The sequence below is a fragment of the Palaemon carinicauda genome, chromosome 13 (genome assembly GCF_036898095.1).
Source record: "Palaemon carinicauda isolate YSFRI2023 chromosome 13, ASM3689809v2, whole genome shotgun sequence".
NCBI classification, from domain to species: domain Eukaryota; kingdom Metazoa; phylum Arthropoda; class Malacostraca; order Decapoda; family Palaemonidae; genus Palaemon; species Palaemon carinicauda.
In genome coordinates, this window is record NC_090737.1 from 137,909,455 (window position 1) to 137,933,909 (window position 24,455).

At 39.1% G+C, this 24,455-nt stretch overlaps 1 protein-coding gene across 2 annotated transcripts in view; it reads left to right on the top strand.

The window, feature by feature from the left end:
* Positions 1-24,455, top strand: part of LOC137652508 (protein toll-like) — a 37,154-nt gene that overhangs the window by 6,732 nt on the left and 5,967 nt on the right. The window contains exons 1-4 of one of the 2 annotated variants that reach the window (XM_068385955.1): positions 8,469-8,745; positions 15,305-17,401; positions 23,667-23,817; positions 23,940-24,076. In XM_068385955.1, the coding sequence (XP_068242056.1) occupies positions 15,365-17,401; positions 23,667-23,817; positions 23,940-24,076 (2,325 nt within the window). In that variant the 5' untranslated portion in view covers positions 8,469-8,745; positions 15,305-15,364. Of the gene's footprint in view, positions 1-8,468; positions 8,746-15,304; positions 17,402-23,666; positions 23,818-23,939; positions 24,077-24,455 lie in introns of those variants that run through there. The other variant, XM_068385954.1, reaches the window with a different exon arrangement.

Consider the following 24,455-nt stretch of genomic DNA (forward strand, 5'->3'; position numbering starts at 1 on the left):
CCGTTCCATGTATTTGCTATTTTGTATGTAAAGAAAATACAAGATTTTGCTGTAATTTCCCCTAAAAATCACTATTTATAATAATTTTGAATCGTATACTATTGAATAACTAAACAGTTGAAGGATAATAACGAATAACGAAAAAGAGTGTTATAAAAAATGCTAAAATAACGGATAAAGTCTGAATGAACAGAAAACGGGATGAATAGAGATTTAAGAGGAGTAACTTAAGGAAGTGTTAAGTCCATATATCTGGGTGTTCTGTCATTAACTTCTGGCCAAGGAATTTCTACTCTAGTCCTAAATGTCAGCCTAGGACATCTGATATCTCTCTCTCTCTCTCTCTCTCTCTCTCTCTCTCTCTCTCTCTCTCTCTCTCTCTCTCTCTCTCTCTCTCTCTCTCTTCTCTCTCTCTCTCTCAATATATATATATATATATATATATATATATATATATATATATATATATATATATATACAGTATATATATTATATATATATATATATATATATATATATATATATATATATATATATATATATATATATATGCAAAATTAGATTGTTAATAACATCATTGGAAGATGTACAATATAATAACATCATTGAAAGATGTACAATATAATAACATCATTGGAAGATGTACAATATAATAACATCATTGAAAGATGTACAATATAATAACATCATTGAAAGATGTACAATTGATAATAACATCATTGAAGATGTACAATATAACATCATTGAAAGATGAACAATATAATAACATCATTGAAAGATGTACAATATAATAACATAATTGGAAGATGTACAATATATTAACATAATTGAAAATGAACAATATAATAACATCATTGGAAGATGTACAATATAAGGCCCAAGTGGGGAGCTTTTATGAATAAATTAGTGTACACGACCCATCATAAATGACGGCTAACTATTTAGAAAGATATGTGCACAAACACATGCGCACACGCACCCCCTACTCATCAACGTATGACTACTCCCTGCACCCCCTTACCTAAGGGACAGAGAAAGACCGAGTAGTTGTAAGTCTGGCAGTATCGCGGGCGTGACCGGAAAGATATATATTAATAATTTATGTAAAAGGTGGTCTAATAGTAGGTAGACAGTGAATTATTACGTTTATTTTGAGATTGCGTATACATACAATTATATTTACTAACACAATTACTGCATTGGCAATTATATTGTATTGTGAACAAAAATACAAAAGCCGATGCATAAACCTATTTTACATGCTGTCCACCTTCTATTGGAGCACACTGTATATATATATATAATATTATATATATATATATATATATATATATATATATATATATATATATATATATATATATAAATTATATATATTTACACACACATACCCTTTATTATATATATTAATTTTTTCATATGTTGGTTCTTGTGTCTTAGTATTTTTAGCTAGATTAATGTCCTAAAAAGAACGAACTCATTTTCGCTAGAATAATTTCTTAAAAGAACGAACTCTTCTGGGATTGTCCTGCTCGGCTCCGCTGGCAACATTCGGAAAGTTTATTGCCAATATGTTCCCATTTTGCCCGAGATTTTAACTCTTATTATTGTTATGCCTTTTGTAAGTTTCGTTTTGCAAGAACGCATTAAAGTAGATCTGTTTTAAAGGCTTAAAGGTTTAAAAGCCACTCATGAATGGCAGAGGCAAGGGACAGTGGCATTGCCCTATCAAGCGGGACAATGCTCTAGAGACTGACCATATATACATATGATCAGCGCCCAAACCACCTCTCCACTCAAGCTAGGAACAAGGAGGGCCAGGCAATGGCTGCTGATGACTCGGCAGATAGATCTATAGGCTCCCCTCCCCCCTCATCGTTATCTCACAATGATGGTGAGGTTGCAGCGACCAAAGGAACTAACGAGTTTGAGAGGGGTTCGAACTCCAGTCATTGGTTTGACATTGCCCCATCAAGCAGAGCAATGCCCTAGAGACTGACCATATTTACTTTTGATCAGCGCCCAAGCCCGAGCTAGGACTAAGGAGGGTCAGGCAATGGCTGCTGATGACTCAACTGATAAACCTACAGGCTCCCCCTCCGTATCGTTATCTCACAAGGATGGTGAGGTTGCAACGAGCACAGGAACTAACGAGTTTGAGCGGGACTCGAACGCCAGTTATTGTTTTAATTTTTCAGTTTTCGACTTTAAATACTTTAATTCATTTTCATGCTCAAATTACAATGTGAAGTACATAACATCTGTACCCATATCTCAAGCTATCATTTTCCCCCCCAAACTGTTTTTTTTTTTTTTTTTTTTTTTTTTTTGAAAGACAGATCCATGCCATACGATATCTCTCCTTTTGTAGTACTGTTAACATAAAAAAAAACACTATGGTATCTTCCTCGCGTTGAAAGAACAAACAGCTAAGACCAAGATAAGGAAGAGTTTTTAAAAACCCTACGAGGATCTCAGCATATGTTTATAGTCCCCGGCTTTGTTCTCTACAAAAGAGACATTTTTTCTTTTTTTTTATCTCTCGTCAGAGGTCATATGGGACTCTTTGTATAGGCACCGCTTCCATCTGTAGGGAACGTTCGAAACGGGATGATTGCAGCTTAAAAAGTTGTTTTTGCAAGTGCGCGCGCTGGACTTTATAGTCCCGGAGTGGCTTTCCCAGCTGTTGGCGCCAGTTATTACCCCCCCCCCCCCCCTTTCAGATAAACGACCGAAGAGCAAGGAAATGATAAAATCCGACTTTTCTTTAATCATGAGAGCTCAAGAATTCAAAGTTTTTTTTCTCTCGTAACATGAGATTTTTCACTATAGTCAATTTTTTTTTAGTGAGGCAGATTTACACAGACTCGCAGGGGTGCCCTTTTAGCTCGGAAATATTCCCTGATAGCTATTGGTCAGAAGTATTTTTGTCCGGATACTTTAGTCAATTTTTTTGTGAGGGAGATTTACACCAACTCGCAGGGGTGCCCCTTTAGCTCGGAAAAGTTCCCTGATAGCTGATTGGTTGGAAGTATTTTTATCCGGATACTTCCGACCAATCAGCTATCAGGAAACATTTCCGAGCTAAATGGGCACCCCTGCGAGTCGGTGCAAATCTGCTTCACTAAAAAAAAATGACTATAGTTACCGTCTTTACTTTAAGGGCTGCTTTCCTGGTCTAATCACACGAGGGAACTATACACACTACAAGACATACAAGATCAGTTTATTGTATACATTCTCGGGTATATCGCTTATCACACTACATAACTGGTGTTTATTGTCAATCCACGTTACCTAAGCACTTAGAGAACAAGAAAGTCTTCAGTTTCCTTTTGAAACCCATAATATCTTGTCTTTCTGATGCCTAGAGGAAGCTTGGTATATAGTCTTTGGGGTCGCATATTTTATTTAATAGTAAGAAATCCTGTTAGTTTACTTTCAGAAGAATTTCATTATGATTTTACAAAGGCTATAGACACAACATAACATTGTGTAAATCTTATAAGAAAGTTATCTTATTGGCAGAGTTTTCTTGCTTGAGGGTACACTCGGGCACACTATTCTAACTTATTTCTCTTACTGTTTTTTCATTTTAAGTTTTTATAGTTTATGAAATATGTATTTTAATGATACTGTTCTTCAGATATTTTAATTGTTCATACTTCTCTTGTAATTTTTATATTTCCTTCTTTTTTTTCCTCGCTGGGCTATTTTTCCATGTGCTTTTAGCATCCTGCTTTTTCAAGAAGGGTTGTGGCAAAGCTAATAATAATGATAATAATAATAATAATAATAATAATAATTTCCCTTTGTATATGTAGATTTAGGTTTAGACATTATACATCTTGCTCACAAAAAGGGGAACTATGTAAATAATGACTGATTTCGTCTTGTATACTTTCAAGGATGGCTTGAAACTGTATGATACCTATATACATATGAATCTTTTACCGAATCATGTATATTCTGATTAGAAAATCATCTTCCCTAAAATAAAAAAAAATAAAAACTTGATGTTGGTAAAATACAACTGAACTTTAGCGAGGAAGAACGTTCGCGCGCTAATTGCTTGTTACACAATTAAATACCCAAGCGAAAGTTTTTTCTCCCCAATTTTAAGAAAAGCAAACCTTAAGTCCTTAGTCAGTCTCAGTCAAACACTCGTGCTGTAAACTGTGTTGTTTATTATGTCTGTGAAACTAAAAGTGTGACGGACCCACAGTGTTTCTAAGAGGGGTCAATCCTTTTACAGATTCGAGTGGATTTAGTGTTGAAGATTGTATTTAAGTGGAAAATTATGAAATAAGAAGTATGGCAGGTGTAGTGAAGATTACTGAGATGATAAAAGTGTCAGGACTGAGATGGTTTGGGCATGTGTTGTGGATGGATGGTGAGGAGGGAGTGAGGAGGGCCTAGGAGGAACCTGTTAAGGGGGAGAAGATCGAGAGGGAGGCAGAGAATTTGGATGGTGAGATACAATAAAGGATGATATGGAGAGAAGAGAATAGTGGAAGAGGCGGCCATTGATAGAAGGCCTTGGAGAGGACACATCGGGCAACCGACCTCTTAATGTCGGGATAGCGGTGGGAAAGGATATAGGTGAAGGATGATATGGAGAGAAGATGTTAGGTGAAGAGGAAGCCTTTGATCGAAGGCATTGGAGAGGGTACATCGGGCAACCGACCCTTTAATGTGGGGATAACGGTGGAAAGAAGATGAGGTGAAGGATGACATGGAGAGAAGAGGAATGTGGAAGAGGATGCCTTTGGTAGAAGGCCATGAAGAGGCCGAATCAGGCAACCAACCCTTAATGTCGGGATAAAGGTGAGAAAGAAGATAAGTTGAAGGATGATATGGAGAGAAGAGGTTAGGTGGAAGCGGAAGCCATTGATAGAAGGCCATGAAGAGGGGGCATTGGCAACCGACCCCTTAATGTAGGAGTAATGGTGGGGAAGAAGAACATTGTATTTAATCTTATCTGCTGGCATTTATGAAGTGCCAAGATCACAAACGGATGCCATCCTGTGACGTGGCCAACCAGGATATCCTTCGGAGTTACCGATAGTCCAATCAACATTTTGGTAAGCTCATGATACATGTCCTTACTCCAATGACTATGTTAGGAACCAAATCATCATCATCATCTCAATATAATTATATATTTTTATCCTATGTTTTATATATATTTACTTTTTATTTTATTATTTTAAAGTATTTTTATATCCGAATTCAATCGGGCCAGCATTGTAAGAGTCGAGCTTGCAGTGCTAGTTAATCTCTTCCCTTTTAATAATAAAATCCTCATCATCCGTAACTAGTCAACTGCAGGACAAAGGCCTCAGACATCGTCCTTCCACTCCGTCTGTATAGTGTTTCGATACCAGTATATGACCATAAAACCAGCCCTTTAAAGTAAAATTTCAGCTGTATCACCAATGTTATTTCAAGAGCCCCTTTTAAAGAGCCGGAAATAATTCATCAAAGCGTAGATCAAGACAGATAAATTGGGGGAGAATTGAACGAAGGATTGATCAGATAAAAGGACCCTCGACTTCAACGGAGACATGTCTCATTTTGTTGCTTTCATATGGTCCGTTGCGATAAGGTTGCTTAGACATTGCGATGGAGTTCCCTATCGATTGCGCTGGGGTTGCTTAGCCGTTGCGATGGGGTTGCTTAGCCGTTGCGATGGGGTTGCTTAGCCGTTGGGATAGGGTTGCTAAGCCGTTGGGATAGGGTTTCTAGCCGTTGCAATGGGGTTTCTAGCCGTTGCAATGGGGTTGCTAGCCGTTGCGATGGAGTTGCTTAGCCATTGGGATGGGGTTGCTAGCCATTTAGATAAGGTTGCTAGCCGTTGAGATAGGGTTGCTAGCCATTGCGATGGGGTTGCTAGCTTTTGTGATGGTGTTGCTTAGCCGTTGCAATTGGGTTGCTTAGCCGTTGCAATGGGGTTGCTAGCCAATGGGATGGGGTTGCTAAGCCGTTGGGATAGGGTTGCTAAGCCGTTGGGATAGGGTTGCTAAGCCGTGGAGATAGGGTTGCTAGCCGTTGCAATGGGGTTGCTAGCCAATGGGATGGGGTTGCTAGCCGTTGGGATGGTGTTGCTTAGCCGTTGCAATTGGGTTGCTTAGCCGTTGCAATGGGGTTGCTAGCCAATGGGATGGGGTTGCTAGCCGTTGGGATGGTGTTGCTAGCCGTTGGGATGGTGTTGCTTAGCCGTTGCAATGGGGTTGCTAGCCAATGGGATGGGGTTGCTAGCCGTTGGGATGGTGTTGCTTAGCCGTTGCAATGGGGTTGCTAGCCAATGGGATGGGGTTGCTAGCCGTTGGGATGGTGTTGCTTAGCCGTTGGGATGGTGTTGCTTAGCCGTTGCAATGGGGTTGCTAGCCAATGGGATGGGGTTGCTAGCCGTTGGGATGGTGTTGCTTAGCTGTTGGGATGGTGTTGCTTAGCCATTGCAATGGGGTTGCTAGCCAATGGGATGGGGTTGCTAGCCAATGGGATGGCGTTGCTTAGCCGTTGCAATGGGGTTGCTAGCCAATGGGATGGGGTTGCTTAGACGTTGGGATGGGGTTGCTAGCCGTTGCGATTTGGTTGCTTAGCCGTTGCAATGGGGTTGCTAGCCAATGGGATGGGGTTGCTTAGCCGTTGCAATGGGGTTGCTAGCCAATGGGATGGGGTTGCTAGCCGTTGGGATGGGGTTGCTAGCCGTTGCGATTTGGTTGCTTAGCCGTTGCAATGGGGTTGCTAGTCAATGGGATGGCGTTGCTTAGCCGTTGCAATGGGGTTGCTAGCCAATGGGATGGGGTTGCTAGCCGTTGGGATGGGCTTGCTAGCCGTTGCGATTTGGTTGCTTAGCCGTTGCAATGGGGTTGCTAGCCAATGGGATGGCGTTGCTTAGCCGTTGCAATGGGGTTGCTAGCCAATGGGATGGGGTTGCTAGCCGTTGGGATGGGCTTGCTAGCCGTTGCGATTTGGTTGCTTAGCCGTTGCAATGGGGTTGCTAGCCAATGGGATGGGGTTGCTTAGACGTTGGGATGGGGTTGCTAGCCGTTGCGATTTGGTTGCTTAGCCGTTGCAATGGGGTTGCTAGCCAATGGGATGGCGTTGCTTAGCCGTTGCAATGGGGTTGCTAGCCAATGGGATGGGGTTGCTAGCCGTTGGGATGGGCTTGCTAGCCGTTGCGATTTGGTTGCTTAGCCGTTGCAATGGGGTTGCTAGCCAATGGGATGGGGTTGCTTAGCCGTTGCGATTTGGTTGCCGAGTTACGGTACGATAGAAAAAAAAAAAAGTATTTAAATCATATCAGGCTAAAAAAGTTACTTGGATGAGTCTCTCAAGGTTTGGACAAATTATCGGACAATTAATGTACACATTAGTGTACGCGGCCCGTCAAAAATGGCGGCTAAATTTTAGATATGCACACACACACGCACTGTTTACAGATTCAGCTCTTCCCACTCCCCCTTTCCAAACTACCATACGGCAGTTTAGGTAATTTGTGAGAGATTGTCTTTTCATACATCAAAGAAATTGTATATATATATATATATATATATATATATATATATATATATATATATATATTATAATATATATATATATATATATATATATATATATATATATATATATCCAGACACTTGCTCTTTTTATTACACAGAGAAGATAACAGAAAAATACTTTAAGATTTTTACTAACTCAAAGCTTTAAATATAGTAAAAATCTTTTCCATCGGCTGCAGTATAGTTAGCCAAATATTATATATTTTGAAAGGGCAAATGATAATCTCAACGAATTTCTGCTGTTTGAGAAGATTAATATCTTTTAAGTGTTTACTCAGTGGCCCAGAATGTGTTGTCATTTTATTGTCATTCTATTCTCTCTTAAATATGCTCTATAATTTCAGTTCATTTCGTTCTACAAGCCCATGTCCATTTTGTACATAGAAATGATTTTAATATCAAGTAAAACATTGATATAGATTGTTCGTAAACAGGAGAAAGAATATATTCCTTTTCTCATCTTGCTCCATCAACATAGTGTTGATCTTGGTCAGTCTCATGACGTAATTAAGCAGGGAGTTAGCATGCAACCCCCAAATTCCCAAGCTGCTGCCATGCTTATGGAGTGGTCAGTCACATTGCCAGACGTAGGAAGTAATTTTTTTTCAGTTACCAGCTGTTTATCAATAACTTTTCATTGTGGTTTTAATTAGATAAGGATTGATTATGCTCGTCTTATGAGTGATTAATATTATTCACCTGCTAATATAACGTTCCAAATTTCTCGGTTTTCTATGGAAAACCAAGGTATAATTCGGGCTTCCCGGAGCGGTCTCGGATGGGATGTTCGTACGAGATGTTTTCCCCCATCAGAGCTGGGAGTTTGGGAACTTCCAACTTTGTAGGACTTTTTTTAGTTAGTCATTCAGTACTGTGACCTCGTATAGTGCAGTGTATGTCACTTGCAGTTGCTTGACATTTGTTTTATGAGATTAAATTAAGTATTTTCAAGTGAACAGTTTATAAAGAGATTCATTGGTGTTCGTGATAGCCATGCGTTTGATATAACTTATCTTTTATTAACAAACTTGAAAGTAATTATGCTGTATAAGAAAGAATAAGTTCTGAACGAATATATCTTTGTGTTTGTGACTAAATAGTTGAATACAGTTTTGCGAATATTAGAAGGGACACAAGGACTCTGCGAATAGCTAGACATTTTGAAAAGGGACATAAGGTATAGTAAAATGTTGAAGAATATTATAAGTTTTGTGAGGTCGTAGAATAATAATATTATAAGTTTTGTCAGGTCGTATAAGAGAATTCTTTAATTATTCAAGGAAATAAAACATTAATTATTGCCTTAGATTAACCTGACAACGAGTTAACTATTTCAACATTGTTTATAATTAAATAAACATTATTATTATTATTATTATTATTATTATTATTATTATTATTATTAGCTAAGCTAACAAACCTAGTTGGAAAAGCAGGATGCTACAATCCCAGAGCCCCCCAACAGGAAAAATAGCCCAGTGAGGAAAGGAAACAAGGAAAAATAAAATATTTTAAGAACAGTAACAACATTAAAATAAATATTTCCTATATGAACTATAAAAATTTCAACAAAACAAGATGAAGAAAAATCGGATAGAATAGTGTGCCCGAGTTTACCCTCAAGCAAGAGAACCATAATCTGTTTATAAACGAGTTAAAGTTAACTATTTCAATATTGCTTGTAGTTAAATAAACCTTAACCCATAATTAATAATTAGCTTGTTACCTAAGCTAAGTCTATCTTGTTTAATTAATTAAAAAAGCTGGGGAATTATACCTTACATTGCCTTACCCAATCAAGGCCTTAAATTAAACATAATTAAGTCAAGGATAAGAAAAAATACTGACGAGACAGTATTGAGAAAATACATATAGCTTGAATCCTTATAGAAGTGCATAGTTTTAATCCTGTGTAATTTTGACATAACCCATAACGGTGAATTAGTTGAAAATTAATATTTTGAAAATATTTATTTCTGTAGACTGTTCATTCCTTATTTGCTTGATTTAATTCATTCTTTCTCTCTCTCTCTCTCTCTCTCTCTCTCTCTCTCTCTCTCTCTCTCTCTCTCTCTCTCTCTCTCGTCTGCGATCAACTTACTGTATATTTTCTCGTTATCAACAACCTCTCTCTCTCTCTCTCTCTCTCTCTCTCTCTCTCTCTCTCTCTCTCTCTCTCTCTCTCTCTCTCTCTCTCGTCTGCGATCAACTTACTGTATATTTTCTCGTAATCAACAACATTCTCTCTCTCTCTCTCTCTCTCTCTCTCTCTCTCTCTCTCTCTCTCTCTCTCTCTCTCTCTCTCTCTCTCTCTCTCTCCCAGATGCACAAATTTTGAAAAGATTTTTACTGTAAAAGTCTACGATCAACTTAATGTATATATTCTCTCTCTCTCTCTCTCTCTCTCTCTCTCTCTCTCTCTCTCTCTCTCTCTCTCTCTCTCTCTCTCTCTCTCTTGTAATAGTCAGTCTTATCAACGTAATCATTAAGCTCCTTTGCCCATCCTTTGAGATCCTGTGTCCGTCCCTCATAGAGATCCTATTACGGCCGCCTTCCTTCGTTAGAGAGATAATTTATTGATATATCCTTCGTTATAAGGACCTTGTTTATTGGTATAACTCTGTGTGAGATGGAAATTTATTGGTAAAACCTTTAGCATACGGAGGTAGTTTATTGGTATAACTGTATAAGAGATGGTAATTTATTGGTGAAACCTTAAGCATTAGGAGATGATTTATTGGTATAACTGTATAAGAGATGGTAATTTATTGGTGAAACCTTAAGCATTAGGAGGTGGTTTATTGGTATAACTGTATAAGAGATGGTAATTTATTGGTGAAACCTTAAGCCTTAGGAGGTGGTTTATTGGTATAACTGTATAAGAGATGGTAATTTATTGGTAAAACCTTAAGCATTAGGACCTTGTTTATTGGTATAACTCTGTGTGTGAGATGGTAATTTATTGGTAAAACCTTCAGCATTAGGATGTGGTTTATTGGTTTAACTGTACAAGAGATGGTAATTTATTGGTAAAACCTTAAGCATTAGGAGGTGGTTTATTGGTTTAACTGTATAAGAGATGGTGATTTATTGGTATAACTTATGTGTGAGATGGTAATTTATTGGTAAAACCTTAAGCATTAGGTAGTGGTTTATTGGTTTAACTGTATAAGTGATGGTAATTTATTGGTAAAACCTTAAGCATTTGGGGAGTGGTTTATTGGTATAACTGTATAAGAGATGGTAATTTATTGGTAAAACTTTAAGCATTAGGAAGTGGTTTATTGGTATAACTGCATAAGAGATGGTAATTTATTGGTAAAACTTTAAGCATTAGGAGGTGGTTTATTGGTTTAACTGTATGTGTGAGATGGTAATTTATTGGTAAAACCTTCAGCATTAGGTAGTGGTTTATTGGTATAACTGCATAAGAGATGGTAATTTATTGGTAAAACTTTAAGCATTAGGAAGTGGTTTATTGGTTTAACTGTATAAGAGATGGTAATTTATTGGTAAAACCTTAAGCATTAGGAGGTGGTTTATTGGTTTAACTGTATAAGAGATGGTAATTTATTGGTAAAACTTTAAGCATTAGGAGGTGGTTTATTGGTATAACTGTATAAGAGATGGTAATTTATTGGTAAAACCTTAAGCATTAGGAGGTGGTTTATTGGTTTAACTGTTGTGTGAGATGGTAATTTATTAGTTAAACCTTCAGCATTAGAAGGTGGTTTATTGGTTTAACTGTTGTGTGCGGTGGTAATTTATTGGTATAACTGGGTTTATTGGTGTAACTGTAAGTGGGATATGGTAATTTATTGGTAAAACCTTCTGTATTAGGATAGTGCCATAGCCTCTGTACCATGGCCTTCCACTGCCATGGGTTAGAGTCCTCTTGCATGAGGGTACACCCAGACACACTATCAGTTTCCTTACTTCCTTTCCTCACTGGGCTATTTTCCCCTATAGGAGCCCTTGAGCTTAGAGCATCCTGCATTTCCAATTAGGGTTGTAGCTTAGCTAATGATAATAAGGTCGACTGAATTAAACATAACACAGACTTCAAATACTCATATGGTCTAAATTTAGGTGGGGAAAGGCAAGCTGGCTTTGAGAAATAAGTTGCCGTGGTGGAGGTCTGCATTCTTAGAGTGCTTTTCTAGTTATGTATTAAAAGGGAGGAAAGTATCCAGCCACAGGGGTCGAAATCTACCCCTATTCCCTGCTTGCTTTAGCCTACACATAAGGTTTTCACGTAGCGTATGCTTGTATATAGTTCATTATGTTCATCTTTGCATTCTTTTTGTTTAAATGAACCCTCTGTTCTGTATTTTTTATGTATTGCTTAAGAATTTATTAAAAATATGAACAAAAATTCCATACAGGTGATGGATATTCAATCATAGTGTCATTAGGTAATCAAGAAAATTTTATTTCTTTATGAAATCATATTGTACTGCATTGTGTAGCTATTTTTGCTTTTTATAACGAGTGAAAAAAATATTTTTTTTATTATGCAACTTCTAGTTTGCTTTCATTACGAGTAAAACAAATATATATTATGCAACATCTATTCGCTAAGGGTTAAATGAAGTAAATGTTTACCAGGAATGCAACATTGGTATTGAATATACTTACGAACAATCAGGAATTTTAGATATTGTACCAAAGACTCATAATGAAATACTACGATGAGACATCATCATATAATTTAATGCAGTTAGCAAGACGATGTTTGCAATATGAAATGGTAAGCAAGACTTCAAAACGGATAGACGATGTTTGCAATGAAACAGTAAGCAAGATGATGTTTGCAATGAAACAGTAAGCAAGATGATGTTTGCAATGAAACAGTAAGCAAGATGATGTTTGCAATGAAACAGTAAGCAAGGCTTTGCTATATGAAACGGTAAGCAAGACTGTTTGCAATATAAAATGGTAAGCAAGACTGTTTGCAGTACAAAACGGTAAGCAAGATGTTTGCAATATGAAACGGTAAGCAAGACTGTTTGCAATACGAAACGGTAAGATAGACGATGTTTGCAATATGAAACAGTAAGCAAGATGATGTTTGCAATATGAAATGGTAAGCAAGACGATACAGTATTTGCAATATGAAACAGTAAGCAAGATGATGTTTGCAATATGAAACGGTAAGCAAGATGATGTTTGCAATGTGAAATGGTAAGCAAGACTGTTTGCAAGATGAAACGGTAAGCAAGACTATGTTTGCAATGTGAAACGGTAAGCAAGACGATGTTTGCAATATGAAACAGTAAGCAATATGATGTTTGCAATGTGAAACGGTTAGCAAGACGATGTTTGCAATATGAAACAGTAAGCAAGATGATGTTTGCAATATGAAACGGTAAGCAAGACTATGTTTGCAATATGAAACGGTAAGCAAGATGATGTTTGCTATGTGAAATGGTAAGCAAGACGATGTTTGCAATATGAAACGATAAGCAAGACTATGTTTGCAAGATGAAACGGTAAGCAAGACTATGTTTGCAATGTGAAACGGTAAGCAAGATGATGTTTGCAATGTGAAACGGTAAGCAAGACGATGTTTGCAATGTGAAACGGTAAGCAATATGATGTTTGCAATGTGAAACGGTAAGCAAGACGATGTTTGCAATATGAAACAGTAAGCAATATGATGTTTGCAATGTGAAACGGTTAGCAAGACGATGTTTGCAATATGAAACAGTAAGCAAGATGATGTTTGCAATATGAAACGGTAAGCAAGACTATGTTTGCAATATGAAACGATAAGCAAGACTATGTTTGCAAGATGAAACGGTAAGCAAGACTATGTTTGCAATGTGAAACGGTAAGCAAGATGATGTTTGCAATGTGAAACGGTAAGCAAGACGATGTTTGCAATATGAAACAGTAAGCAAGATGATGTTTGCAATATGAAACAGTAAGCAAGACGATGTTTGCAATATGAAACAGTAAGCAAGATGATGTTTGCAATATGAAACGGTAAGCAAAACTATGTTTGTAATATGAAATGGTAAGCAAGACAATGTTTGCAATATGAAAGGGTAAGCAAGAAGATGTTTGCAATATGAAAGGGTAAGCAAGACGATATTTGCAGTGTGAAACAGTAAGCAAGATGATGTTTGCAATGTGAAACAGTTAGCAAGACTATGTTTGCAATATGAAATGGTAAGCAAGAAGATGTTTGCAATATGAAAGGGTAAGCAAGACGATATTTGCAGTGTGAAACAGTAAGCAAGATGATGTTTGCAATGTGAAACAGTTAGCAAGACGATGTTTGCAATATGAAATGGTAAGCAAGAAGATGTTTGCAATATGAAAGGGTAAGCAAGACGATATTTGCAGTGTGAAACAGTAAGCAAGATGATGTTTGCAATGTGAAACAGTTAGCAAGACGATGTTTGCAATATGAAATGGTAAGCAAGAAGATGTTTGCAATATGAAAGGGTAAGCAAGACGATATTTGCAGTGTGAAACAGTAAGCAAGATGATGTTTGCAATGTGAAACAGTTAGCAAGACGATGTTTGCAATATGAAATGGTAAGCAAGAAGATGTTTGCAATATGAAAGGGTAAGCAAGACGATATTTGCAGTGTGAAACAGTAAGCAAGATGATGTTTGCAATGTGAAACAGTTAGCAAGACGATGTTTGCAATATGAAATGGTAAGCAAGAAGATGTTTGCAATATGAAAGGGTAAGCAAGACGATATTTGCAGTGTGAAACAGTAAGCAAGATGATGTTTGCAATGTGAAACAGTTAGCAAGACTATGTTTGCAATATGAAATGGTAAACAAGACTTTTTTGTAATATGAAACAGTAAGCAAGACTATGTTTGCAAGATGAAACGGTAAGCAAAACTATTTTTGCAATATGAAGCGTCAAGCAAGATGGTGTTTGCAATATGAAACGGTTAGCAAGATGATGTTTGCAATGTGAAACGGTAATTAAGACTGTGTTTGTAATGTGAAACAGTAAGCAAGACAATGTTTGCAATATAAAACGGTAAGCAAGACGATGTTTGCAATATGAGACGGCAAGCAAGACTTTGTTTGCAAGATGATGTTTGAAATATGATACAGTAAGCAAGGCGATGTTTGCAATATGAAACGGTAAGCAAGACTTTGCAATATGAAACGGTAAGCAAGACTTTGCAATATGAAACGGTAAGCAAGACTTTGCAATATGAAACGGTAAGCAAGACGATGTTTGCAACAGAAATAGGCTAGCAAGACTATGTTTGCAACATGAATCAGTAAGCAAGACAATATTTGCAATATGAAACGGTAAGCAAGGCTACAGTTTATTTTCAATATGAAACTGTAACCAAGACTATATTTACATTATGAAATAGGACTATTTGTTGACATTTGCAGCTGAAAATCATAGGCATGCAATGTAGGTGAAGCCTACCCTAGTTAGGGGAAGCACGCCCTAGTTAGGGGAAGCCTACCCTAGTTAGGGGAAGCCTACCCTAGTTAGGGGAAGCCCGCCCTAGTTAGGTGAAGCCCGTCCTAGTTAGGTGAAGCCCGTCCTAGTTAGGTGAAACCTGCCCTAGGCCAAAGTTTAACAAAATTCGACTTGCATACGGCTTCTTGGAAACAATTAAGTTTGTAAGCTGAGGACTTTCTTGTGCTGAAATAGATGTTAAATAATTTTCAATTGATATTCTTTTGGTCATTTGTTTCTAGATAATTGGCTGGTTACTAATATCCTGGTATGTATTTTCAGGTTATGACTTGCACACTGGAATGATCAAGGAACAGACAATTGGATTGTGACCTACCACCAATGGCCGCCTGGAAATACCTGGCCGCCCTCCTATTTCTGGCATGGGCGGCGGGTGGGAATAATGTGACGTCTTGTGATAAATGTCAAGAAGATGGAATTAATTTACACTGTAGTAATTCTGCGAGCGGAGAAGAGTATGACTTGGAGATCCTCTTTGAAAGAGAGGTTCTTGTGAAGTGCACTAATACAACAATAAACCTTGACTTTACCTTCTTAGAAGGTTGCAGCTTCCCTTCCGTAGAACAAGTCAAGGTCTATGGATGTCCGTTGCCGAATACGTCTTTTGGAGAGTTGTTCTTCCAGATGGGGGTGTACCCGGAGAACGTCACTATGTTCGGCTTCTACGATCGCAATGAAAGAGAGCGGCAGCTCGAGGGAAGGCATCTGGAGGGACTAGAAAACTTGTTAACTGTCGAGTTGGTGAATAATGACTTTCTTGGACTGCCAGTCGAATTGTTCTCTTATACGCCAAGTCTGAAAACGATCAAAGTGATCCATGATAGCTTTAGCTCGTTGCCCGAGTCAATATTCTTGAATTTGCCAGACTTAGAAACTCTCAACTTTGAAAACAACAGGCTGGAGATTTTACCACCAGCCCTATTTTTTAATCTGTCATCTTTGGTAAATGTTAGTTTCTCATATAATTATATCAGTGCAATTGATCCTGAATTATTTAGTGAAAAAGTCAATCTAGAAGTCTTAGATTTTAGCCACAACCAGATAGCTTCGTTGGAGAGAAATATTTTTCAAGATCTTGGCTCGCTTAAAAACTTGTCTTTACAAGGAAATCTCATGGAAATCGTACCGGGTGGTGTTTTTTCTAACCTGTTGTCTCTGGAAGACCTCAACCTGAGTTTCAATGTCCTTAAACAGTTACCAGAAAAAGCCTTTGACAGGTTGATAAATGTGAAGAAAATCAATCTTAGCAATAATAGTCTTGGTGATCTACCTATCGATGCCTTTGAGAAGTGTAATTACCTAGAAAGTTTGTCTTTAAGGCACAATAACCTGAGGAAACTCCAGGGCACAATGTTTCCCAGTCAGAAATCATTGACATTTTTGGATTTGGGTCATAATAACATCTCGTTTGAAGTACCATCAGGCAAAATGATTCAGGAGCAGCCAGTTCCTTACAATAGTGAATTTCCTCTTAACTCCCAAGTCAACCTAGAAGAACTCTTATTGAATGACAACAATATTAAATCCATACCACGTGACGTCAACATTGTTTTTGTGAATCTACGGAAACTGGATCTTTCTGGAAATGAAATAGGTCCTTTGTCATATCATTCCCTGTTGTTCTTACAAAGTTTTGTCACACTAAATTTGAAAAACAACAAGATCAGTAATATTGATCTCCATGATATTTACGCGCTCAGGAATGATAAAGAAGTAAAGTTATACCTGGAAGGAAACAACTTATTTTGTGATTGTAAAATTTATCATTTCACACGTATTGTTCAAGGACTCCCTGTGGTCAATGAGAAAATCATGGATATCGTGGTGGAGGACAAAGATAAGCTTACCTGTCATGACCACCATGGTAATCAAAAACCTCTGTTAGAAGTGGATTCGAAAAATCTTTATTGTGTCGCACCGGAGAGTAGCTGTGTCAGAAATTGTTCGTGCTTGTGGCGTTTACACGATTCAATGGCCATTATTGATTGCTCCTTCTTGGGACTGCAGGAGCTACCTGATCTGAGTGTCATACCGACATCCAATACAAATCCTATATCAATCACTTTGGACTTGAAGAATAACAGTTTGTACAATCTGGAAGGGCTAAGAGACTCCCAATATGCTGCCGTAGTGAACTTGACTGTATCCAATAACAAGATCTCATTCATCAATGAATCTGACATCCCTGCTACCTTGAAGGTTCTAGATGTCAGAGGAAACGAGATTACCCATCTATCGGAACCAGTGCTAGACTTTCTGAATGCCACAGATATGACCCTCAGTTTCAGTGGGAACCCATGGGAGTGCAATTGCGACTTGATAGACTTCAGGAACTTTTTACTTTTTCATTCTCATAAAGTAAGTTGTGAGACTGGGTTTTAATAACATTATATTCTAAATTTATTTTCACGGGGCTTTGATGAATATTTAGAAGAAAAAAAATATTTCAGATGTGATGATTTCTAAAATAATTATGACAATATTTACATTGAGTATGCCTTTATCATGGTTTTAACGGTATTTGTTCTTACATGAATGCAAACCCTTGTCCTGTATTAGAGATAAGATTTTGGCAAAAGCTAGAAACAGCCAATGAAGGATCATTGAAGTTCTAGTGACCGGTGGTACGACCGGGTCTGTCAGCGCACAGCCTTCATTCTGATTTTGGCCATCTAGCTGCACTTTAGTGTTCTCAACGTTCTCCACCCGGCCTGGAGATTTTCACTAATATTTCTTTTCCTCTCTTTACAGTATGAGTGTGAAACAACAGCAGCAGCATACGGATATGTCCAGGGCGGTCAAATCAACACTGTGGCACCTTTATGAGAAAGTTTAAGGTTGATCTTCATTCTGCATGTCTGTTGTTTATAGGGGACCACTGCACTTTGGACTCTCTTTGTTTGTGTGTGCAGAGTTGTACCCCAAGTGGATGAAATTTCAGAGTAATAAAAAATAAAAAGATCTAAGCGTGATTGTTCTCCTTCAGGTTCATCCTCGAGGTCAGGAAAGTCAGCGAGATCCTGACTTCCGACATCTAAAACTTCGCTCCAGATGTTCTTCGTTTAACTCCTAGGAGGACAAGTCGAAGAAGACCCGATGACTTTGCACACACAGAGCAAGTTCCTAAGGCCTCCATGCTTACACTAGAAAAACAAAGCCCCCATCCCTTGAGAAGGAGCTCTATTTTTCAATTTTGGAAGTCCTGGTCTTTGACCTTGCTCTGGCCAAAGCTCTTTGATTTTTGGATGCGAAGCACCCTGGTGTGCCATCGCCCTTTTCGCCACCCATGAGCATTGATTCCTACTCTGAGTTTCCAGCTTACTCTGGAAGCGTTGTAAGTGGTTTATCTGGCTATATCCCAGTAAAGCGTACAAGTTTGACATATATATTCCAGCAGCATGCAAGGCCAAAGAGTGCCATCAACAAACGTGTCAGCAACATGCAGAAGTGCGCCATCACAGTGTATATAACCACAGGCGCAAGAAGACCCAGAAGTTAGGGAAGAACATACAGTGCGAAGAAACACGTCATATACAAGCACATCTTTCGATTATGATCAGTTTCACCTTCCCCCCGCAGGAACTAACATCTCCACAAGTGACTGCAAGAGCTAGAAAGAACAGGTATCTTAAGGACATGCCTCTCGAAGTTCTCTACGAAGGAGCGGCACCGTAGTGAAACCGTCCTGTCCCATTTCCTCCCTTCCAATGATTTTCCCTGATCATAAGTGTGCACACAAGTGTAAGCGCCCATCAGAACTTCTAGTCTTTTCTCTGTAAAGCAGGGAGGGAGTTACACACACTGCAGACCTAAGATTGGTGGCTAGGATGCATTCAAAATTTAGGGGAGTACAAACTCTCCTTTATTGACTTTTTTCGTTCAGTGTAGGACGTCCAAACCTCAGTGAGTGGTACTAAAACTTTGTCTGGATCCAGTCCCCAGATAAGATGGGACCCTCTTTTTCCACCGATCATTTTTATCCTGCCTTCTCTTCCATTGCTCAACCTAACCTAAAAGAAAGTTAGGGAAAAGGACATCGCTTCCAGGTTGAAGAGTAAACAAGGGGAACGAGTCTTGCATTCAGGTATCCTCATCGAAGAAGTCAAGGCTTGTTTCCCCTGAACCTATAAAGACTTCGCATGCTGTTGACTCATCGGGAGCTGTCGAAGTGAGACCCTTGGAGTCTACCCCTAACTAACTTGAAGAGGAATAGTCTTTCCTGAGGTTATTGGACATCATCAGGAAACTTAATAAATAATAAATTAGGTGATTCTCTGAAGGCTTTTTTCTCTGGAAGGTATATTCCTTTTTCAGGAAACATCACAGCTCTAAACAACACTTCAAGCTGCCATGGTCCCAACTAACAGAAAGGACTATTCAGAAGCTGGAAGCGAAAGTTTCTGCTACCAGAGACTTTCTGTGAGCAGGTCGTTCTTCTAAGTTCATTCCTTCTGTGTTTTCGAATAAGAGGAAATTCTAAGTGACAGAGGGAGCCCATCCTTCCCCTATTCTGTAAGACAGCGACTCCGACTCCAGGGACGTCAGCAGTCTCTCACACAGCCAACAGCAGTTTTCTTGGCCTTGGAGGCCATAAACGTAGAGGTAGCAACAATGTCAACATTGCAGGCTTCCTCTTGGATTGATCACTGGTCTGGAATGCCATCATATTTTGCAGTACTGTATCTCCTTTTGGGAGTAAAGGAGAGGGAGTTTTTACACCAGTGTGCTATCAGTGGAGTAACGGGGTAATGAAATGCCGAGACGCAGTGGTCAAGAATTTGTGAAACATATGGCCTCAAAGGTCTATGTCTTGGAGAAATAATCCACTATCAGAAGGCCTCCCTCTTTCCCACTTGAAAGAGGAATTAGTAGAAAAGTGAGAAGAGAACTTCCACCTTTAAGCAGTCTCCTACGTGCCTGCTAAACGTGTCTCCAAGGCAGCTGCTGATGAGAGTGACAACGATCCTCCCCCATGCAGGAGACAGAATGAGCAAGGTCAGCTCTTTCACCACGGACAATCTCACTGTAAAAGAGGACCATGTTAGAGGTGACAATCCCCACGTGTCAGCACCTTGGGTAGATATCTGTCAAGTCTGAATGAGGTGAAAAATTTCACAGGGAAGAACCTTGGGTAGAGGTCCATCGCATTGGTACTGGCTCCCGTTCACCAACTCTCGCTCTAAAGCTGATGAGCTGCTTGTTTTATTCAAGAGCCTCCATCAAAGACTTACTCCTTCGGGAGCAGGACAAGAAAGCTATCGAGGAGGTCAGCAACTCGTCTGCAGGGTTTTACAGCAACTTGTTTGTAGTACAGAAACTGTCAGGAGGTTGGAGACCAGTCATCGACTTATCCCTTCTGAACAACTTTGTTCTGCAAACGAAGTTCAAGGTGAAGACCCCTAACATGGTCCTACATGCAATAAGACGGAAGGACCTCTTGCAGCCCAAAGACCTATAGGATGCCTATTTTTAAATTCCTGTCCATTGTAACTCAAAGAAATACCTTCGGTTCGTTGTGCGAACGTTAAGATTCCAGTTTCCTTCCAAGTACCCTGTTTAGGGCCATCTACTGCCCCTCAAGTGTTCACACTGGTATCGTCCTGGTCACATGTGATGGGAATAAGACTTCTCAGATTTTTTGAAGACTGGGTTTTACTGACAGAATCAGTCTTAACTTATGCTCCACAAGGACCTTCTTGAGTTTTATCATGAACTGGGTATAAGGATAAATTTCGAAGTCTGCTCTCACCTCATGTCGGTACTTTTTCTACTGAGGATGAGGATACACATGGTCCAAGCCAAAGTCTTCCCATTGCAGGCCAGGCTGCAGAGATTGAAGAAAGTCTCTACACTCTTGACAAAAAAGTCCTTCACAGCCAACCACTGGCAAAGACTACTTAGACATATGTCTTCGTTAGAATATCTGGTCCCACATTTGTAGTTACACCTTTGTTCCGTGCAGTGGACTCTGAAGACGAGTTGGTGTTAAAGGTCTGACCCTTCGTACACACTTGTGAGAGTGACACAGAAAGTCCGAGAAGACCTGTCCTTGTGGTTTCAGGAGAAGAACATGCTAGTGGGCTAGGTTCTTTCCTAAGATGTTATCCTTTTCTTAAATGCCTCCTGAGAGGGATGAGGAGTGGCTAATTTAAAACATTCCACTTAGGTCTGTGGACGGAAGTAGTAAACAAAAGATCTCTTTAATACTGTACACCTACTGGAACTAAAGGTGGTATACTGTACCTAGCTTTCATCCACTGTCAAGACATGATAAGGTGTTACTCAGTAGTGCTGATGAACGCCAATACGATTTTAGTGACTCATGTCAACAAGCAAGGGGTGTGAAAATGCGATTATGGTCACAGGACAATGCAGTAAACCTGTCTGCCCATTTCATCCCTGGAAAATGGAAGCGTATTGCAGACAACCCGAGTCACCACAGTCAGATTGTGGCTCTGAGTGGTCTTTTAATCCCCTTGAGGCGAGGGAACCCCTGACTTTGTGGGATTCATTGACAATAGACATGATTTCTCTCACCTAAACAACAAACTGGAGGTGTATTGTTTACCAGTGATGGACCAAGCAGCAGTACTAGAGAAAATATTCCACCATCTGTGGGATGGCCTCAACATCTATGCCTTCCATCCATTTTTATCTCCTAAGGAGGGTGATCACAGAACTATCATCACAACCAATCTCCAGATGACCCTGTTAGCACCAAAATGGCAACATGTGAAATGGTACTCGGACTTTCTCAGTCTCCTAAAGGAGGTTCCGATAGAGCCCTCGACCTGGTACGACCTCCTATGCCAGCCACAGGTGAAGAGATACCACAACTCATGAACTGGCTGTCACTACACAGTTGAAGATTATCCATCTCTCTGGACACTGAAATTCTTCAACAGCAGTCTACCAAGCAAATTGAGCACTTATGTGATTGGTGTCAGAGGAACACTTCTCCACTCAAAACCTCTGTTCCACTACATGCAGATATTCTTGTACACATGCAGGATGAGAAACTTCTGTGCCAATGGTTAAAGGCTATTACTCAGCCTTGAGCCACGTTTTCAGACCTAAAGGAGTAGATCTCGCTTCCTTGTGGGAATTATCTACTGTACTTTGAGTTTTGAGCAGTTGTGCCCCCCCTCATAAAATCAAACCCCTAGCTGGGAATGTGACTAAGGTCCTTAGATCACTCAGAAAGACGTCATACAAACCACTGAGGCTTGCCTGAGATAGGGACCTTACCCTTAAAATAGTATTCTTGCTAGAATTAGTTTTGACCAAATGAGTGGGAGAGCTACATGGTCTATCATACTTAGTGTCACATTCGCAGCAGGAGGCAGATTTAGTTCTCATTCGTTCCTGGATTTGTGGCCAAAACCCAGAACCCATCGATCAGTGACTCTACATTGGGTTCCTTTTTAGTACCATCATTAAATGAGGCAACCAATAATCCTGACAATCTGCTTCTCTGTCCTGTCTGTGAGGCTAGTGTACGAGATCATGTAGAACCACTTATTGAATCTGTAAGTTCAGGGAAGATGAAGAAAATCTCCAAAAATACTATCTTCTGGCTTTGTAAAACCATTAGTAGAGCTATGGGGAGCAAAGGTAAGTACCTTCATTCTCAGCCCCTCCTAGAGCTGATGAAGTCAAAGGGATTGGTACCACTTTGACCTTCAAAAGGAGCCATTATTTGGCCCAACTGTTAAAGTCAGGCATCTAGAAGAGAAAGACCACCATCACAGTACACTATTTTTGGGATTACTCCCACAAGTCCCAGGATATGATGTCCACAGGACATGTGGTAGTCGTTACATCTTAAGTCTGAGGTATAAGTGAGGATGTCAGGCCTTGTTTGCTCTTTCCTTCTCTAAGGATCAGCCGGTGTGATGCTATGGAGTTGGAACCGACATCATAGATGTATGTTAGCATGCTAGTGATGGGTGCTTATTTTATTGGTAGTGAAAGTGTAGAATCCCCACACTCCCTACAAGGGGGAGCGTAACAGTTAAGGTAAAACCAATAATTATAAGTCCCCTTAACAGGATCATTGTTCTCACTAAAGATAGGTTCTAGCACGTAAAACTTCCTAGGCTGTGACGTAGTAGGTCATTCAATCTTGGGTCACGGGATGTAAGGATCCTTTGCTCTACTCTCCTTCCTGGACTGAGCATTCTGATCCAGTGTTGCTAGCCAGCCAGTTAGGTGAGCGGAATTTCCTCCCTCCTAAGAATTACTAAAGGACGAGGGTTTGTATTTGCGTAGAAACAAATCGTAATTTTCAAAAGTATTTTGTATTTTTCCTAGCTATATAAATCTAAGTAATCTAAGTCCTTTAGGTTTCACTTCCTGCCACATCTACCCCACAAGTCCCAGGCAGAATCCAAGTGAAGGCTCTGTGCATTGACAGACCTGAATTAGCTTTAGCCAGAATCTTACCCCACTACTAAAGGACTTAGGTTTGTATGGCTAGGAAAAATACAAATGATTATACCTTTAAAACTTGATGTTGATTGTTTAGAACTATTAATGATAGGTCTACAAGATTTTATGACAGCCTTTAAGTAGTAGTGTACAGAAGCGTTTAATGTAGTAATCTCTCTTATTTTACCCCCAGGTTACCGACTATGAAGAAATTACTTGTGCAGGGGGCAATGTATATCTCCACGATTCGACAAAATATTCCCTCTGCCCATACTTCATGCAACCAATGGTTATAATCACTCTTGTTGCAATTGGCGCATTCCTGCTATTCTTCGCAGTTTTTGGTGAGATGTCAAAGTTTTGTAAATATATTATGACAAAAAAAATTTTATGCGACATACTTTGCTCATACTGGTATCATACTAAACACATTTGACGTTTACTCAAAACATTTTTATTGTTACAGGTACAGTTAGTTTCTATAAATACAAACAAGGAATTAAAGTTTGGTTGTACGCGCATCGGATGTGTCTGTGGGCGATCACGGAAGATGAATTGGACGCGGACAAGAAATTTGATGCCTTCATTAGTTATTCCCATAAGGTTTGTTATGTGCACTTTACTTTGAATATTGAGCGACAGAGATGTATACTGTATACTGGAAACAGCCTTGTTCATTTGATTTGGATATGAAATTGGGATATATAGGTCAGCACTAGAGACTTGTAAAGGCTACTCAGCTCCCAAATACAAAGGAGGAAACCCTGTAATGCTATGAAATAAAAATTAAGAGGTTGAATAGCAAGGGTTAAGGTAGGAATTGAGGTTAAGTACCATAGATATATATATATATATATATAAAGCAAATACAGCCAGGGGCTAAAGTAATGCATTAAGTGTGTACTATTTCCATCTAAGGTTTTCAATTATAGATTAATACAATGCTAAACGTCCTGATTTTATTTAAAAAGCGCCGAAATGT